The following is a 16,524-nucleotide window of genomic DNA, read 5'->3' as shown; positions in this document are numbered from 1 at the left end:
ATTGGGTTCGGATGGACTCGAGCATGCTCTAGGTTCGCTCATCCACTGCGAGTTTATATTGACAGGGACCTGCAAGGACCTTACCTCATAGCGGATGTCTTTGCAAAACTAGCTGCAAAATTTCCGCTGCAAGTTGTCCTGTGTGAAAGCCACCTGAGGCTGGGTTCACACTACGTATATTTCAGTCAGTATTGTGGTCCTCATATTGCAACCAAAACCAGGAGTGGATTAAAAACACAGGCTCTGTCCACACAATGTTGAAATTGAGTGGATGGCCGCCATATAACAGTAAATAACTGCCATTATTTCAATATAACAGCCGTTGTTTTAACCCTTAGGGGACACAGCCAGTTTTCATTTTGCATTTTCGTTTTTCCCTCCTCGTGTATATAAGGCCATAGCGCCTGCATTTTTCCACCTAGAGACCCAAATGAGCCCTTATTTTTTGCGCAACTAATTGTACTTTGCTATGGCAGATGTAATTTTTGCCTAAAATTATAAAAAAAATTATATGTGTGGTGAAATTGAAAAAAAAAATGTTTTTTTTTTTTTTATTTGGGGGGGGGGGGGTTTTTTTTACTCCGTTCGCCCTGGGGTAAAACTGACTCGTTATATATGTTCCTTAAGTTGTTACGATTACAACGATATGTAACATGTATAACTTTTATTTGATTTGATGGCTTGTAAAAAATTAAAACCTTTTAAAGAAAATATATGTTCCTTAAAATCGCTCCATTCCCAGGCTTATAGCGCTTTTATCCTTTGGTCTATGGGTCTGTGTGAGGTGTCATTTTTTGCGCCATGATGTGATCTTTCCATCGGTACCTTGATTGCGCATAAATGACTTTTTGATCGCCTTGTTATTACAATTATTCTGGATTTGATGCGACCAAAAATGCGCAATTTTGCACTTTGGGATTTTTTTGCGCTGACGCCGTTTACCGTGTGAGATCAGGAATGTGATTAATTAATAGTTCGGGTGATTACACATGCGGCGATAGCAAACATGTTTGTTTATTAATTTATTTATTTCTATTTATAAAATGGGGAAAGGGGGGTGATTCAGACTTTTATTAGGGGAGGGGATTTTGTGTTATTAAAAATACATTTTTCTTTTACTTTACACATATACTAGAAGCCCCCCTGGGGGATTTCTAGTATATGCACTCTGATCTCTCATAGAGATCTATGCAGTATAGTTATACTGCATGAATCCATGAGATCGGTGTTCTATTACTTTTGGCTGCTGCAGCCAAAAGCAATAGAATGCCGAGCCGGGATCAGCGCCATTACGGCGCAGACCCCGGCCCGGGATGGATGCGGGGATCGCCCCCCCGCAATCGCGCCGCAGGGGGGCGATCCCCCCACTAGACCACCAGGGATGCATATGAGCAAGTATTTAGAAGCAGCTGTCAACTTTGACAGCTGCTTCTAAGTACTTAATTAGCGGGCACGGCGATCGGACCGTGCCCGCTAATAGCCGCGATCCCGGGCTACATGCGACGCCGTGCGACCCCCCTCTGAACTCCCATAGCGGCACGAGGACGTTCAGTAACGTCCTGGTGCAGCTATGGGTTAAAATAACAGCAAATATTTGCCATTAAATGGCGGCCATCCACTCAATTTCAGCATTGTGTGATCAGAGCCTTACTGTGTTTTCAATCCACTCCTGGTTTTGGTTGCAATATGAGGACCACAATACTGATTGAAATATACGTAGTGTGAACCCAGCCTAAAGGGGTATTCTCACTTGCTAAGTGCAGGGGGGACTCCTATCAACATGACAGGAATTTTTTTTTTTTGTAGTAAATAGAGATGAGCGAATTTCCCGAAGTTCGGGTTCGTATGAACCTGAACTATCGGCATCTGACTCGCGCGGTCTGCCGGCTCCATGCAGTGGGTGGATACAGCCTAAGGAACGCCTAGAAAACTGGGATACAGCCTTTGGCATAGGCTGTATCCCAGTTTTCTAGGCGTTCCTTAGGCTGTATCCGCCGGCAGACAGTGGGAGTCAGATGCCGATAGTTCATACGTTCATACGAACCCGAACTTTGGGAACTCCGCTCATCTCTAGTAGTAAACTACTGAAGGTACAGAATTCTCAGCTGTAGTGATGAGCGAGTACTAAAATGCTCGGGTGCTTGTTACTCGAGACTAATATCTCCCGATACTCGAGTGCTCGTTTCGAATAACGAACCCCATTGAAGTCAATGGGAGACTCGAGCATTTTTTCAGGGGACCTAAGTTCAGTAGAGGGAAGGTCGTGTGAAAACCTGTCAACCTCAGAAATTGATGGAAACACAATGGAAATGGACAGGAAACAGCAGGGGCATGCCTGTATGCATGCCTCTGACGCTGCCTAATGGCACCATTATGCCTAATTCTGTGCAACAGCCTGGTTAAAACAGATGTAGGCATATGGGCCACCCAAAAACTCAGCCTGACACAGCATGGCAGTGAGAACACAGGGAACCATTAAAACAGAGGAAGCATATCATGAACCAGCCAAAAATTCAGCCTGTCAAAGCATGGCGGTGAGGACAGCGTGAACAAGGTGGAAGCGGTAGCCAGTGAGCCTTACAAAAATTATAACAGACCAAGCATGGCAGTGAGCACACAGAGAACCATTAAAAGTGAGTGAGGAAGCAAGTGAGCCTTCCAAAAATTATACCAGACACAGCATGGCAGTGAGCACACAGAGAACCATTAATAAAAATTTATGAAAAATTAAATTAAGAAAAAAGTACAATATATCTATACATGGTGTCTTAGTAAGGGGTGGTGTGGTACATCATAGTGCAAATGTTTGGGGGGAAAGCACAAATCCTTCTAAACTATCAAAGTGGTAAAAGTGAACTCAAACTGTGCAATCAAACAACAACAACCAATGAAAAGTGAGAAATGCAGAACTTTAAACTTTTACAATGTGAACTATGAACTAAAAACAGTCACCCAACAATAGTGACATCCCATTCTCTAGTTGACTAATGTGACAATTTTAAGTGCTAACAAACAAGCATGAGCACAGCTAGATAGATTTCTCTCTCATACTGTGCAAACTTACAATATGTATATATCCAAACAAATTAAACTGAAGGGTAACCATTTCCAAATTTCTGATATAACCAAACTTGTTAGGGTCTGACCCTAACCCTACTTGCTTAAAGGAAGGGGCAGAAGGCCCTAACCTCTGCCCTATTTTGGCAACTAGGACAGTAAAGGCGGTGGGTGCAGCTCACTATAATCTCCGGGGCCGAGGTCACAACTAGGCAGTGACTACCCTGATCACTAAATATCAAACAGAGAATAAAAGAAAGAAGCCTAGACCTCAAAGCTAGTGTAGGTATGCAGATGGGTAAAAATTGGCATGTGAAATGAAAATGGATAAGTGAAAACTAATGTCTACTTGTCTACTTGGAATATCAAGTAGACATTAGGTATATTGCCTGGATCTCTCTCTCTTTCTCTTTCCCTTTTTCTCTCTTTCTCTCTCTCTCTCTTTCGCTTTCTCTCTCTCTCTCTCTTTCGCTTTCTCTCTCTCTTTCTCTTTTTTTCCCTCTTTCTCTCTCTCTCTCTTTCTCTCTCTCTTTCTCTCTCTCTCATTTTTTTTTTTTTGTTACTTAGGGTTGCCATTTCCTGAACTGCTTTTATTCTGTTCTTGTCATTTTGTGGATTTTCACTTATCCATTTTCATTTCACATACCAATTTTTACCCATCTGCATACCTACACTAGCTTTGAGGTCTATTTTGGCAACTGTTTGGGGTATGGAGGCTGACATGTCAATTTGAAAGTTATAGTCACGTCAATCATTCTATGAAGTGATAGTTACCCTCCCCTTTAAGGCACAAACGGCATTAAAAACTATTAACTGTGGCGGTGTGTATCCTAAACGTCATTTTTGTCAACTCCATTTCCTCACTCTCACTTTGTTACATCCATGACAACAACCTCACTGTCTGACAACCGGGTCTCATCGTCATCATCAGACCCCTCTTCCAACCCCAACTGCAAGTCCCCACTCTTATCACCCACTGACTGCATGAGCTGCATAGTTTGGGCATCAGGACAGATCGACTGCTCCGGTTGTTCGGACTCAGGGAAGGGTCCAGAAAAGAGTTCCTGGGGGCATGGTGGTGGATCTGAATCCCTTCTTTCCCTAAAGGGGCCAGGCTGTGGGGAAGGAAGCTGAGCTAATGAAGCAAGGGTTCCACTCCCTTGGGTAGCAGGGGTGGACTGTGTGGAAGACTGGGTGGTGGATAAGTTACTGGACACATTATCTGCCATCCACGTGATCACCTGTTCACACTGCTGCAGTTTCAATATCTGTCTACCTTGAGACCCTGTAAGTTGGGCAAAGAAGCTAGGGAGTTGGGCAAAGAAGCTAGGGAGTGGATGTCTGCGGTGTGCCACTGCTAACTCCTCAACAGGTGCTGCTGTGTCACCCTGCCCTGAACCACTGCCTCCGGCAACGGCATCACTTGGAGCCCCACGCCCTCGTCCTCGACCCTTACCCCTGGGGTTCACCATTTTATGGACACTGCACAGTATGGAACTTAGATAGGCCTTGCGTATGAAATACAGAAATCAGGAAAAATACTTGTGCTCCCACAAGTTTTTTTGGGGGGGGGGCGTACGGTACAATCTGGTGGTGGCTGGACCTAAAACACACTGAGACACCACATTACAATGAGCAGTGAAGTGCTATGCAGGTGTACTACAAATCCCAGCAATACATTGTACCGTACAGCCCCCCCAAAACTCGTGGGTACTACAATGTATTGCTGGGATTTGTAGTACACCTGCATAGCACTTCACTGCTCATTGTAATGGGGTGTCACAGAGTGTGTATAGGTACAGCCACTACCAGATTGTACCGTACAGACCCCCCAAAACTTGTTGGTACTACAATCTGGCTAGGCCAGCTGTCAGTCACCATCAAGGGTACACCTGATGCCTCTCGATCAGGGGTGGTTGGCGGGGGGTGCGATCAGCTGGGTGGACAGTTGAATTCAGGTGAAATTCAGGCTTTGTTCATTTTTATAAACGTCAGCCTGTCAGTTGACAGGCAGGTGCGCTTATCAGTGATGATGGCCCCAGAAGACATGCTCTGACAACACGTTAGCGGCAGGGCAGCCCAGCACCTCAAAGGCATAAAGCGCCAGTTTGGGCCACGTATCCAGCTTTGCAACCCAGTAGTTGTAGGTAGAGTGATCGGGAAGGACATTGGTATGGTCAGCAAGGTACTCCCTCACATCTTCCTGAAGGCTTCCCCCCTACTCTGTCTAGACTGAGGACGGTTGACATAATCTTGCTGGGGTGCCATGAAACTGTCAAAAGGCCTTGGAGAGTGTTCCCCTGCCCCTTGACAAGCAGCCTGCTCCACCGCTCCTCTCCCCCGCTCTTTGGCCCACAGAATTACGTCCTCTGGCGCTAGTGGTGTCAGATGGGAAGTACATTTTCAGCTTCTGCACAAGGGCCTGTTGATATTGATTCACTCTCATACTACGTTCCTCGGCAGGAATGACAGTGGAAAAGTTTGGTTTGTACCGAGGGTCCAGGAGGGTGAACACCCAGTAATCTGTGTTGTCCAAAACCAGTAGTCAACATGGATGCCAGTTAAGGCCCAGCAGTAGCCAACAAGGAGGCAAGGGCAGGCACACCAGTAGTCAACATGGATGCCAGTTAAGGCCCAGCAGTAGCCAACATGTAGCCTTCTACCCCCAGCACCCTTTTGATTTTCAATTTGACTGTAGCAGTTGGGATAACATTCCCTGCATAATGTGACTCACCACTTCTTCCCCCCCCCCCCCCTACTGTTTTAAGTTTTGAATTTGACTTTGATCCTTGAGGATCTGGCAATTGTCTCATGCAAAGGGATCATTACTTGAGGGGTAGTGTACTACAAACCCCAGCAATACAGTGTAGTACCCACTAGTTTAAGGAGGGCTGTACAATGTGGTAGTGGCTGGAGCTAGATACTCTGTGATACCCCCTTACAATGAGCAGTGAAGTTTTATGCAGGTGTACTACAAATCCCAGCAATACAGTGTAGTACCCACTAGTTTAGGGGGGGGCTATACGGTACAATCTGGTAGTGGCTGGACCTAGATACACACTCTGACACCCCTGTCCAATGAGCAGTGAAGTTCTATGCAGGTGTACTACAAATCCCAGCAATCCATTGTAGTACAGCAGCACCACCAGCACCAAAATGAAAAAGAAAACACTGATCACTTCTTAGGGGTGTGTATGCAACACCTAATGTCCCTTTTCTGTCAGCAGCCGGTCACCACAGCGTGCTGGTTAAATCGTGGTAGCAGCACTGCAAGTCCCAGCCAGCAGTCTGTAGTAATACTATTAAAAAATTATTTCAAGCCCTGAAAAGGGCTGTTTGTTTGTATTGCTAGTATTCCCTGCCTACTGGAACGCTAAATCCTACACTGACGCTCTCCCTGAGAAGCAGCAGCTCTGTCCCTAATCTCTCACAGCATGGGTCTGAAGCGAGTACTGCCGGCTGCGCGTTTTATATGGCAGGGTCATCTGATCTGGCCAACCAATCGCTGCTATCGACATGTATGGCTGAGAAATAGCGCCGAAACTTACTCACGAAAATCTCATCATCCGTTTCCTGTATCGGGAGATGCTCGGACGAGCATGCCCGCTCATCACTAATCAGCTGATACAGTAAAACTCTGCTATGAAAAAGCAGTGTGTATATTATAGCAAAGAGCAATGTTTCTCTTTCCACTTTAGGGGATCACTTCCAAATATAAATCCAAAAAATGGTATCAAGACCTTTAGTATCATTAGTATAAACAATCAGAACACAACATGTATCTAAATCGTATCTTGGCTAAAATATAGCAGTAAGAAATGTCAAAAAAATCCACACATGGAAGACGACACCTCAGGTAGAGCATATTGGGGTAACCTCATGATAAAGTGAGCACATGTGCTGTAACTCACTAATAAATAAGTCTGACAGTGCTTTAGATGGAATAGGTAACCACATATGCAGCTAACTGCTGAACTAATAAACTAATAGTCCCTCCCAAATAGTTTTCTACAAAAAAAAAAAATGCAAAAAAAACCAGAACGTAATTCAGGGTAGTATATACCCACTGCTGTAATGTTGCCCCCATAGTATATACCCACTGCTGTAATGTGCCCCCATAGTATATGCACACTACTGTAATGTGCCCCCATAGTATATACTCCTGTACTGATGTGCCCCCATAGTATATACCCCTGCTCTGATATATGCCTCCATAGTATATACCCCCTGCTCTGATGTGCCCCAACACAAAACAAAACCTCATACTCACCTGATCTGGGCAGGGGATGGGTCTTCTCTCTTCCTTCAGCCGCTGTTAGCCGCTGTGACAGATCCTCCAGCAGTCACCATGATGTCACATCCCTACTGGAGAGATAAGGTTTTCTTGCTGAGCTCCCAAGATGTCCTCTCCTCAGTGAGGCAGGGGAGTGAAGTGTGAGGTCGTCAGCAGGAGACAGGAAGAATCCACTCACAGGCTAACCAGGGGGGAAGCTGAGCCTGCCGGAAGGGAGATGTATACACAGGATTAACCCTACACCTCCCTCCCTCCCTGGACAGCATGCAGGTGGGGTTTCCAGGTGCTTTTAGCACAGGCTTGGCTCCTGGACACCACTTCCGGGTTCCAGCTTGGGAAGGCCCCAGGGCACATGCCCCGTGTGCCCTCCCTTTAATCCGGCCCAGCTTGTCTGCAACAAGTTCCTTGACAGGGTATAATACACTTGATAGTTCCCTTGATAAAGCACTTGATAAGAAACTTGATAATACCGCAACCAGATCTGTGACAGTGATACAGTGAAGAGTACAGTCGTGCTGACTGAGTAGCATGTAGAGAGATACAAAGAAGCAGAGTAGCAGAGAGGAGGATGTTGTGAGAGTCCCAACCCAAGTAGTACTGAGCTCTGCCGGGATGTTGGAGTATGAGGTAGAAGAATATTAAGAAGAAGAGAATACTTGTGCCCGTGTATTAACCTTTGGGTCTTCACACCACCTAATGCCAACCAGTATCGGGTCACCCGTCCTATGAGGATCACGCAAGGCCCCAGACCTTGTTACCTGGGATGAGCGGAATGCCGAGGATTTCCTGCTGACAACTACGCTGTGAGATAGACACTTTGCTCTATCCGGATCAGTTCCTAGCTTACTGCTGTCTGTAGATACTGTCCTGCACTGTGACTCTCCTAGTCCACGGCGTGGGTTGAGGTTATCTCTGACTTGTCCTCTTTTGTAAGGGCTTCACACTGCATAGTGTTGTGTAGAGTAGACTGAGGGTGAACTGTGAGCTGTGTCTTGTCTTGCTTCCTACCCATGTGGGGTTATGACTAAGGCTGAACTGCTCTCCCTATCTTCCCATGTGACTTCCTTCCTCAGCGTATCTAAGGTACGCTGTGAGTGGGTGAAGAGTGCAGTAGAAAAGGTAGAGTGAGATGATAGAATAGAAGAGGAAAAGATTTAAGTACACATATCTAATACAGCGACATCTAGTAGCAAAACTTTATCACTATCTTCATCACCACTTACAATATGTACAGGCTTTTATGAAGGGTGAAACCGATAGCAACACCCGTGGTGAGACACCACAGTTGGGGTATGGGATGTGCTGGCTAATTGAAAAGGTACCTAATTTTGAGGTACAGTCTACTCACAGTGGTGGTGGGGGTATCTAACCACCAGGAGGATTACCGGGAAGATTACTGCTGGGGAAGGGGGTGGCTGAAAAGAGAGGTCTAAATACTAGATAGATGCACAGAGGGGAGTCTAACTTCTATATGAGGGCAAAGAGGGACCTAACTACTACTACATGGAAACAGGAAATAATTACTATATTGGGGCACAGAAGGCCTAACTACTATATGGCTGCACAGAGGAGCTGAATTTCAATATGAAGGTACACAGGGGCCTGACTACTATATGGGGGTGTACAGGGAGGGTCTTTCTTCTATATGGAGGAACAAGGGGGGATAATGTACTATGTTAGGGTATAGATGGCGGCCTTTTTACTACATGAGTGCATAGAGGGACCCTGCGAACTATATGAGGGCTAAAATTGGGTCTAAATACTATATGGAGGCATAAATTGGCTGCTCTCATACACTATACACCATGATTATCAGTGCTGATTTCCTCTACTACATTTTTAATGCATTGTCATGTATTGTTTCTATGAATTAATAAAAGCAATCCGTTTAGTTTGGCTTTTTTTGTATATAGATTATTTAGTATAGTTTCCTTGAACTACATGGGACTATATGTTATTATCTAGCATTTGTACTATCTATACATTTACTCTATTGGTACTGCGGGTATCCCCTTTGGGTGTTGCTAATTTGGTCCTTGACCATCAGCTATGGTGTAGTCCTCATGCTGCCCAATAGATATTAGACAGATAGATATGAGATAAAGAGATAGAAGAATTGATGGATGGCTAACTAGAAAAAAAATAGCTATCTCTATGTTCCATTCTCTTTTAGTAGAACTGAGCTGCACTACTACATCCAAGCTTTGGAGGAAGGTGGTGCTGTTTCTGGAAAAAGACAGCTATGTTTTTGTAATTCTGAATAATCCCTTTAATTTTTTCATTGTTATGTATGTGAAATGTAGAAAGTCTTTTCCACTGTTCTCAGTCCATGTTCACTATGAGTAATATAGCAGAATAAACCCTTTATTATTCAGAATGCATTGTCATCTACTGAGGTTCCCTATGGGTATCGGTTGTGGGCCCACTGAGACTCACTCGCCTCCCCCTAGGCTGAACCCCTAGCTACGCCCCTGTTGAGGGACCACTGTATATTAATTTATTTCTCTAGTTTTTCTCACTACTGGGCAGTTATTATATTTTAGTCCTAGAGGAGTTGCAGAGTCACAGGGTAACTGTACAAAGACAGTGTGAGACTACAACTCCCAGTGTGGTCTGTCTATGCAGCCTTTGCCCCATTGAACTCTAAATCTAAGGGGGGGGAAGGGGGGCCAAACAGCAGCCAGACCACGCTGGGAAGTGTAGTCCCCCAGACACACACACACAACACTATTAGTGACAGTGCTATATACACTTACATAACGAGCTGTCACTGAGGTCCCAGCAGGAGAGGGTCAAGGGGTCACTGGTCATCATCTACAGTGTGTAGGCAGCCGAGAGGCCAGATAAGAGTGGGAGGAGATGTGTGCGTGCGCCGCAGTCCGCAAGCAGCGGATTCTGCGACGGATTTGACGTCTCTTTTCCGAAGTGTGCACATACCCTGATGGAGGAGAGAGGGAGGTGGAGTGCAGGTGTTTTATCTCCTGACCCTCTCTCTCTACATACTCTGTGCCCCAGTGTGTGATCCCCCCCCACACACACAAAAAAAAAAAAAAAAAAAAAAAAATTTAACGACATGTCTGAGAGGGAGGTGAAAGGGTGAAAAAAATAAAGAGTTCTTTTTCCCCTGGTTCTACCCTCCACCCTCCTAGGCACCGGACCAGGAGTGCCTAGGGGTAAATACAGGCCTGACAACATTGGCAGTGTTATTGCCAGGTGCATAAACATAAAGATTTTTACCTGATTCAACTCAGCAGCAACCTACAATTGTCCATGAAAAAAAAAATGCAGAATCCAAATTTATGCTCTCACCTGCAGTGATCAGCATTGGGCCTTGTTTATTGTCATTGCAAATGATGCTTAAGAGGGAACTGAAATTGCTTCTGTATAGTTGGGGGGTGGGCTGTAAACCTGTACTGTATAGTTGGGGGGGTCCTGTATACCTGTACTGTATAGTTGGGGGACTCCTATAGAACTGTAATATATAGTTATGGGTTCCTGTATACCTGTACTATTTAGTTGGGGGGCCCTGTAATCAGATTCCAGCTCCCTTTTGAAAATGAAAGTAGTAATCCTATTTGTTACTAAGGCTTCCAACTGCCATTACTGCCTGCGTGTGTAGAGATTTTCTCATTTATTTCTATGGGGCGCTTTTCCCCATCCCCCTCCCCCTCAGGAGAGATTGGTATGCTACAATATGTAATATTTTATGTATTTTTTTTTACATTTTTTAATACTTAAAAACAAATTCGGCTGCAAACAGGGCGGATCCGCAGCGGATTTCTCGCTGCGAAATCCGCTGCAGATCCCTGCCCTGTAATGTCGATGAGAAGACCTACACGCAGCGGGATGGACATCGTGCTGCGAGTATGTCAGGAGACCTCCCTGCCGCAGCGTCTCTGCCATAGCATAGATCAGTACTATTGGCGATCTGTACATAGAATATGCCTGAGAGCAGACTCTAGCTACAGAACGCTGATCCGACAGGACCGAGGTAAGTGTCTTACCCCCACCCAATCCAGCCTTGCACATGTTTTCTTTTCTTCACCCTTCATATCAAATTCTAATTTTGCATTAAAGGGAACCAATTACCACAAAATCAGGCCAGAAGTTAGTAACATAGCATAATACAGCCAGTAGCAGTGTTCCCAGACATATAAATACTCAAATCCACATTACACATACTCCCCGAAAATCAAGTTTGAAAACTTATTGTGCAGTCCTATGGGACAAGTAGTCACCAATGATGTGAACATTCCTCTGTAATCATGCCTGTGGGCGTGATTCTATGTGTCAGTGCCCCCCGGTGTCACAGAATCTTCTCTGTGCGCCAACGTCATCACTGGGCCCCTCCGTGACACTAGGGGCTCAGGCACAGAGAATTACGCCCAGAGAGGTTTTGTGGTGTACCCCCTGAGGTGTTATATCGGAGGGACGGCCGGTCACTTGCTAGGTGTTGTAGTGTGACATCACTCCGGTGGTGGATGGCCGAGATACAGCCGGACCTCATGTTGTTGCGTGGCGCCAGTGATGGCACGCCTGTTTTTAGTTGATAAGGCCGTGTTTACCCTGTGGTCAGTGTCCTGCCGGGTTGCTACCGGGTCCCTTGGGATAGTGTCACAGATGATATAGTCACGGATGGCCAGAGCTGTGTAATGACCCTCCCGGATATTAGGACCCGCCACCCACAGAAAGGGGAAATGTCTCAAGGCTGCGGTGTATATGCTGTGCAGGTGGTGACGAATTATCACAGACTCTGAGATAACGTTGAGTTGGTTTACTACTTGTAAATGTGAATTAGGTAATACAGAAGATCTTTGATTTACACTTGACAAAATTCCAATACAGGCTTGAAAATAAGAGAACCAGATCTGTGAGAGAAGTTCTGAGTAGGAGATAGTTGTGTTGATAGAGTTGTGCTGAGGTAGAGTAGCAGAGAGGAGGATGCCGTGAAAGTCTCAACCCATGTAGAAATGTGATCTGCCGGGATGTTGGAGGATACAATAGAAGAATACTTGTAGAAGAAGAAGAAGAACACCTGTGCCTGTGTATTGACCCTTGTTTAAGTCTTCAAACCACCTTATGCCCACTAGCGTTGGCCAAACTAATAGGTGACACAGGTCCCAGACTTGTTACCTGGGCTGAGCGGAATGCTCTGCGAGATGGAGTTCATAGGCTCACTACAACTTTGCTCCACCCGGATCAGTTCCTGGCTCTGTGACTCTATAGTGGATACTGTCCTGCACTGTTACTACTTCTAATCCACGGCATGGGTTTAGGTTCTCTGTTGGCTGGTCCTCTCCTAAGAGGTTTAACACTGCATAGTGCTTTGTGTGGGTACTTGAGAGAAAGTTGTCGACCCTATGCTGTCTTGCGTTCTACGGTTCCTCCTTCCCTCTCGACTCACTTCCGCTACAGAGTGTAGGGTGCGCTGTGATTGGGTGAAAAGAGTGCTATAGAAGAATAGAGAGAAGAGGTGATAGGAGAGAAGAAAGCAGAAATCCTACTGCTTCACAGATTCTGGTACACCTAAACACCCTTTGCGATCCTTTAGCTGTGCAGCTTCCATACATCAATGCACAATACAGCGACATCTAGTGCTCAACTCTTAAAACTACTTTTACTATAAATAGACCACAAAAAGTACAGACTTTTGCGAAGGGTGTGAATAATAGTAGCACCCCTAGTGGGACACCACAGTATATTTACAGATGAATATTTGTGGCAGAGGACCGCCCACACGACTAGATAGCAGTAATTTACACACAGCATGAGAAGTTTTCAAACTTGTTTTTATGGGGATATGTGTAATGTTTTTTTGTCTTTGTTTGTTTGTTTCTTCTGTAAAGACAGCAATTTAAAAAAAAAAAATCAAAGTAGGCTTCAATAGTTGGATAAGGAGGTTATTATGTTTATCACTATCCACAACAAATTCATAATGTACTTACTGCTCTGAAAATACTGTGAGTTTTCCATGTAAGGGTATTTTCACACTGAGCAAATATGTGTGAATTCTGCCGTGCTCAGTGTGTTATTGTCAGTCTATGGCAGACAAGTCAAACTCTGGCGGTGCCATTATTTTTGGCCCGCCTAGGAAATCAGTTGATTCCCTAGAACTGGCCCGCCGATAGGACACTGCAACAGATTATAATATGGGTGGTCTTCTCGACCGCCTATACTATAATCTGATGCGATGTGCGCCGGGAACCTGTAACCCCTGGACGGCTCCCGAACCCGCGCTACCCCTGGATCCGGCCCCTATACTTACGCCATCCTGCCGGTCCCGCTCCTGATGTCGATCCCGCCGCGGAGAAACTGACGTCCGCGCAGAGGAGAGGGTGGTCGTATCTCCTCAGCAGGATCGGCATCAGGAGTGGGACCGGCAGGATGGCGTAAGTATAGGGGCCATATCCAGGGGTAGAGAGAGTTCGGTAGCCGTCCAGGGGTGACTGGTTCAGGCCACAGGAAGATCCGGCTTCTCCTCCTCCCCTCCTCCTGGCACGTGAGCCAAAGCTCCGTGCAGGAGATAAAGTGCGAGCAGCTGCACCGGAGACATGGCCATTTTCTAGCAGCAAGAGGACCAACAGTGCCCAGTGCCCCTGTCCCTAGAGGTATCAGTGGCATTCAGGGCACAGGCTGGCTATAGCATGGGGCACGATTATGGGGGCTGGCTAACTTCATGGGGCACGATTATGGGGGCTGGCTAACTTCATGGGGCACTTTTGTGGGAGGCTGGCTAACTTCGTGGGGCACTATTGTGGGGGCTGGCTAACTTTATGCGGCACTATTGTGGGAGGCTGGATACTATGAGACACTATTGTGGGGGCAGGCTACTATATGGGGCACTATTGGGGGCCTGGCTGCTATATAGGTCAATATTGGATAGGCTGGCTTCTATATGGGGCACTATTGTGGGGTGATGGCTACTATATGGGACAGTATTGTGGGGGCTGGGTACTATATTGGGCACTATTGTGGGGTGATGGCTACTATATGGAACAGTATTGTGGGGGAATGGCTACTATATGGGACACTATAGAGTTCTATATGGGGCACCATTGTGGGGATTTATTATACGCTGCATGCCACTCTGAAAGTTACACATATGCTGCTTGTGCGTTTCAATGAATATCAAGGTTGGCCCGTGAGTTTGTCCAAATTTTTAAGCTTAGCCCACTGTCTATTTGAGTTTGACACCCCTGGTCTATGGGAGAGCGTGCGCTCCTCTACTGCTGCGGCTCTTCGCTCAAAGAAGTGACATGTCACTTCTTTGAGCAAAGAGGGGAGGAAGCGGACGCGCGCGTGCCCTCTAATTCACTCACTGTAGGACACTGAGCACAACTGGATTCTGCGGCGGAGAGCTCCGCTGTAGAATTCCGCCGTATTTGCTCAGTGTGAACATACCCTAATGTAGTTTTTCTTATAAAGAGGTAGATGTGAAAGAAAGGATAAGTAGGAGTGAGGATAAATATACTATTGTCTATTGTGTGTGTTTTTTTTTAAACTCTCTCTCTCTTTGTAAGGTGCTGAGGAGAAGGTAGACCGATACTCATTAAAAAGACAGCAAAGCACAGAGCTGTCTCCATCTACATCTGCGGAAGGATCTCCACAAGGTAAGCAGAGATCTGTTGTTAGTAGATTTCCTAATGTACAGTGGTATTCTTGAGTATTATAGAAAACAAACATGGAAATAAGACTCTACCTACATTCTAGAATCTGCATATTCTAACATATCAACCTTACTGTAAAATGACAAAACTTGGCACATCTTTGCATTTCAGCCTTACACAGGAGATTACTAGAAATGGCTGGACCCCATAGCAAACTTTTGATTGGGCCCCCTGACTGATTACAAAACCATCAAGTTTAGTCATAACATTTAACTGCAAGTGCTCGTTAGGACCACTTGCAATTGAAAGGACATTTGTAGCACACAGGAGGCCTGCTCAGCCAAGAGGTGCTGCAAAGGATGACTGCTTCGAGTGCTTCGAGAGCCCAGTGTATTGCAGAAGCAGGCCACCGAGCCCCCTGATGAGGTTGGCCCTGTAGTAGACGCTATGGCTGCTATAGCAGTGGTTACGTCCCTGACGTTACACAGGAATCAGTAAATATGCCCACTGTTTCTATAGTGCAGATAAACTCTACAATAGCAGAATGATTTGTTTACTGTAGAATATAGCATAACATTACAATAGAACCCAAATATTGTATGTAAATTCTGGCAGAACCATAATGAAATATCTGCTTTTACTTTTGCCTTCTAGAATGCAATTTTCATCCTACCCTATGGCTCATTGTAGACCCTAATGTTGTTATGCAGTGCCCAGAGCCATCTACACCTCTCCCTCCAGATCCTCATGTGACATCTTCCTATAAATCCTTCAATCCAGACAACAAGACTAGATCTAGTGTTGATTGCTCAACGAATGACGACTCTGATGATGATGCCTTAACATCCAGCAGTGAACTGGTAAAATAGGTTGTGGTGCTGTAAAGTTTTCTTGTCGCACATTTACACAACTATGGAATGGAAAACAGTCTGCATCCCAGAACCCCATATGTACATAAACATTATACAGTGGTGCCTTGGATTACGAGCATAATTCGTTCCGGGACCGTGCTTGTAATCCAAATCCACTTTTAAACCAAAGCAAATTTTCCCATAAGAAATCACAGAAATGCAGAGAATTTGTTCCCCACCCCAAAAATAATCTTTTTATTCTGAATAACACGTAAAACAAATGAAACAAACATTTAGAAACAGCTGAATATGTGATATTATAAGCTACTGTATAGTATAGCAATCAGCATGTGGAGTATAATGTTTAGTAATTGCATAAACCTGAAAAACAGCAGCAGTTTGTAGATACAGGATGGAGCTGCAGATCCCCATAATGCAGTAGTGTAGTACAACAGGCTAGAATAGAGAAGCAGGGCTGCTGTCAGAGGTTTGTGTGGTCACATGACAGCAATGGGGAATGGGTGTGTGTGTTCAGCATGGACCAATCAGAAAGTGAGAATCACAGAGCTGTGCAGGAGGACAGTGACAGAAACTTTTCTATACAGCAGTGTGTATAGCTGAGTGTGAGCGCAGACACAATATAGCAGTAATGGAGAGGATTGGAAACACAAGGGCTGACAAGACTGCAGGGAGCATGAAGGAATGAGCGGGACAC

At 45.4% G+C, this 16,524-nt stretch overlaps 1 protein-coding gene across 1 annotated transcript in view; it reads left to right on the top strand.

The window, feature by feature from the left end:
* The window catches only part of FOXR1 (forkhead box R1), a 55,388-nt gene that overhangs the window by 11,654 nt on the left and 27,210 nt on the right, over nucleotides 1–16,524 (top strand). Inside the window, exons 4-5 of the mRNA XM_069946665.1 lie at nucleotides 14,872–14,961; nucleotides 15,613–15,818. Coding sequence (XP_069802766.1) covers nucleotides 14,872–14,961; nucleotides 15,613–15,818 — 296 coding nt within the window. The remainder of the gene's footprint in view (nucleotides 1–14,871; nucleotides 14,962–15,612; nucleotides 15,819–16,524) is intronic.

Source organism: Dendropsophus ebraccatus, chromosome 12 (assembly GCF_027789765.1).
Source record: "Dendropsophus ebraccatus isolate aDenEbr1 chromosome 12, aDenEbr1.pat, whole genome shotgun sequence".
Classification (NCBI taxonomy): Eukaryota; Metazoa; Chordata; class Amphibia; order Anura; family Hylidae; genus Dendropsophus; species Dendropsophus ebraccatus.
This window is presented reverse-complemented; position numbering and strand designations above follow the sequence as displayed.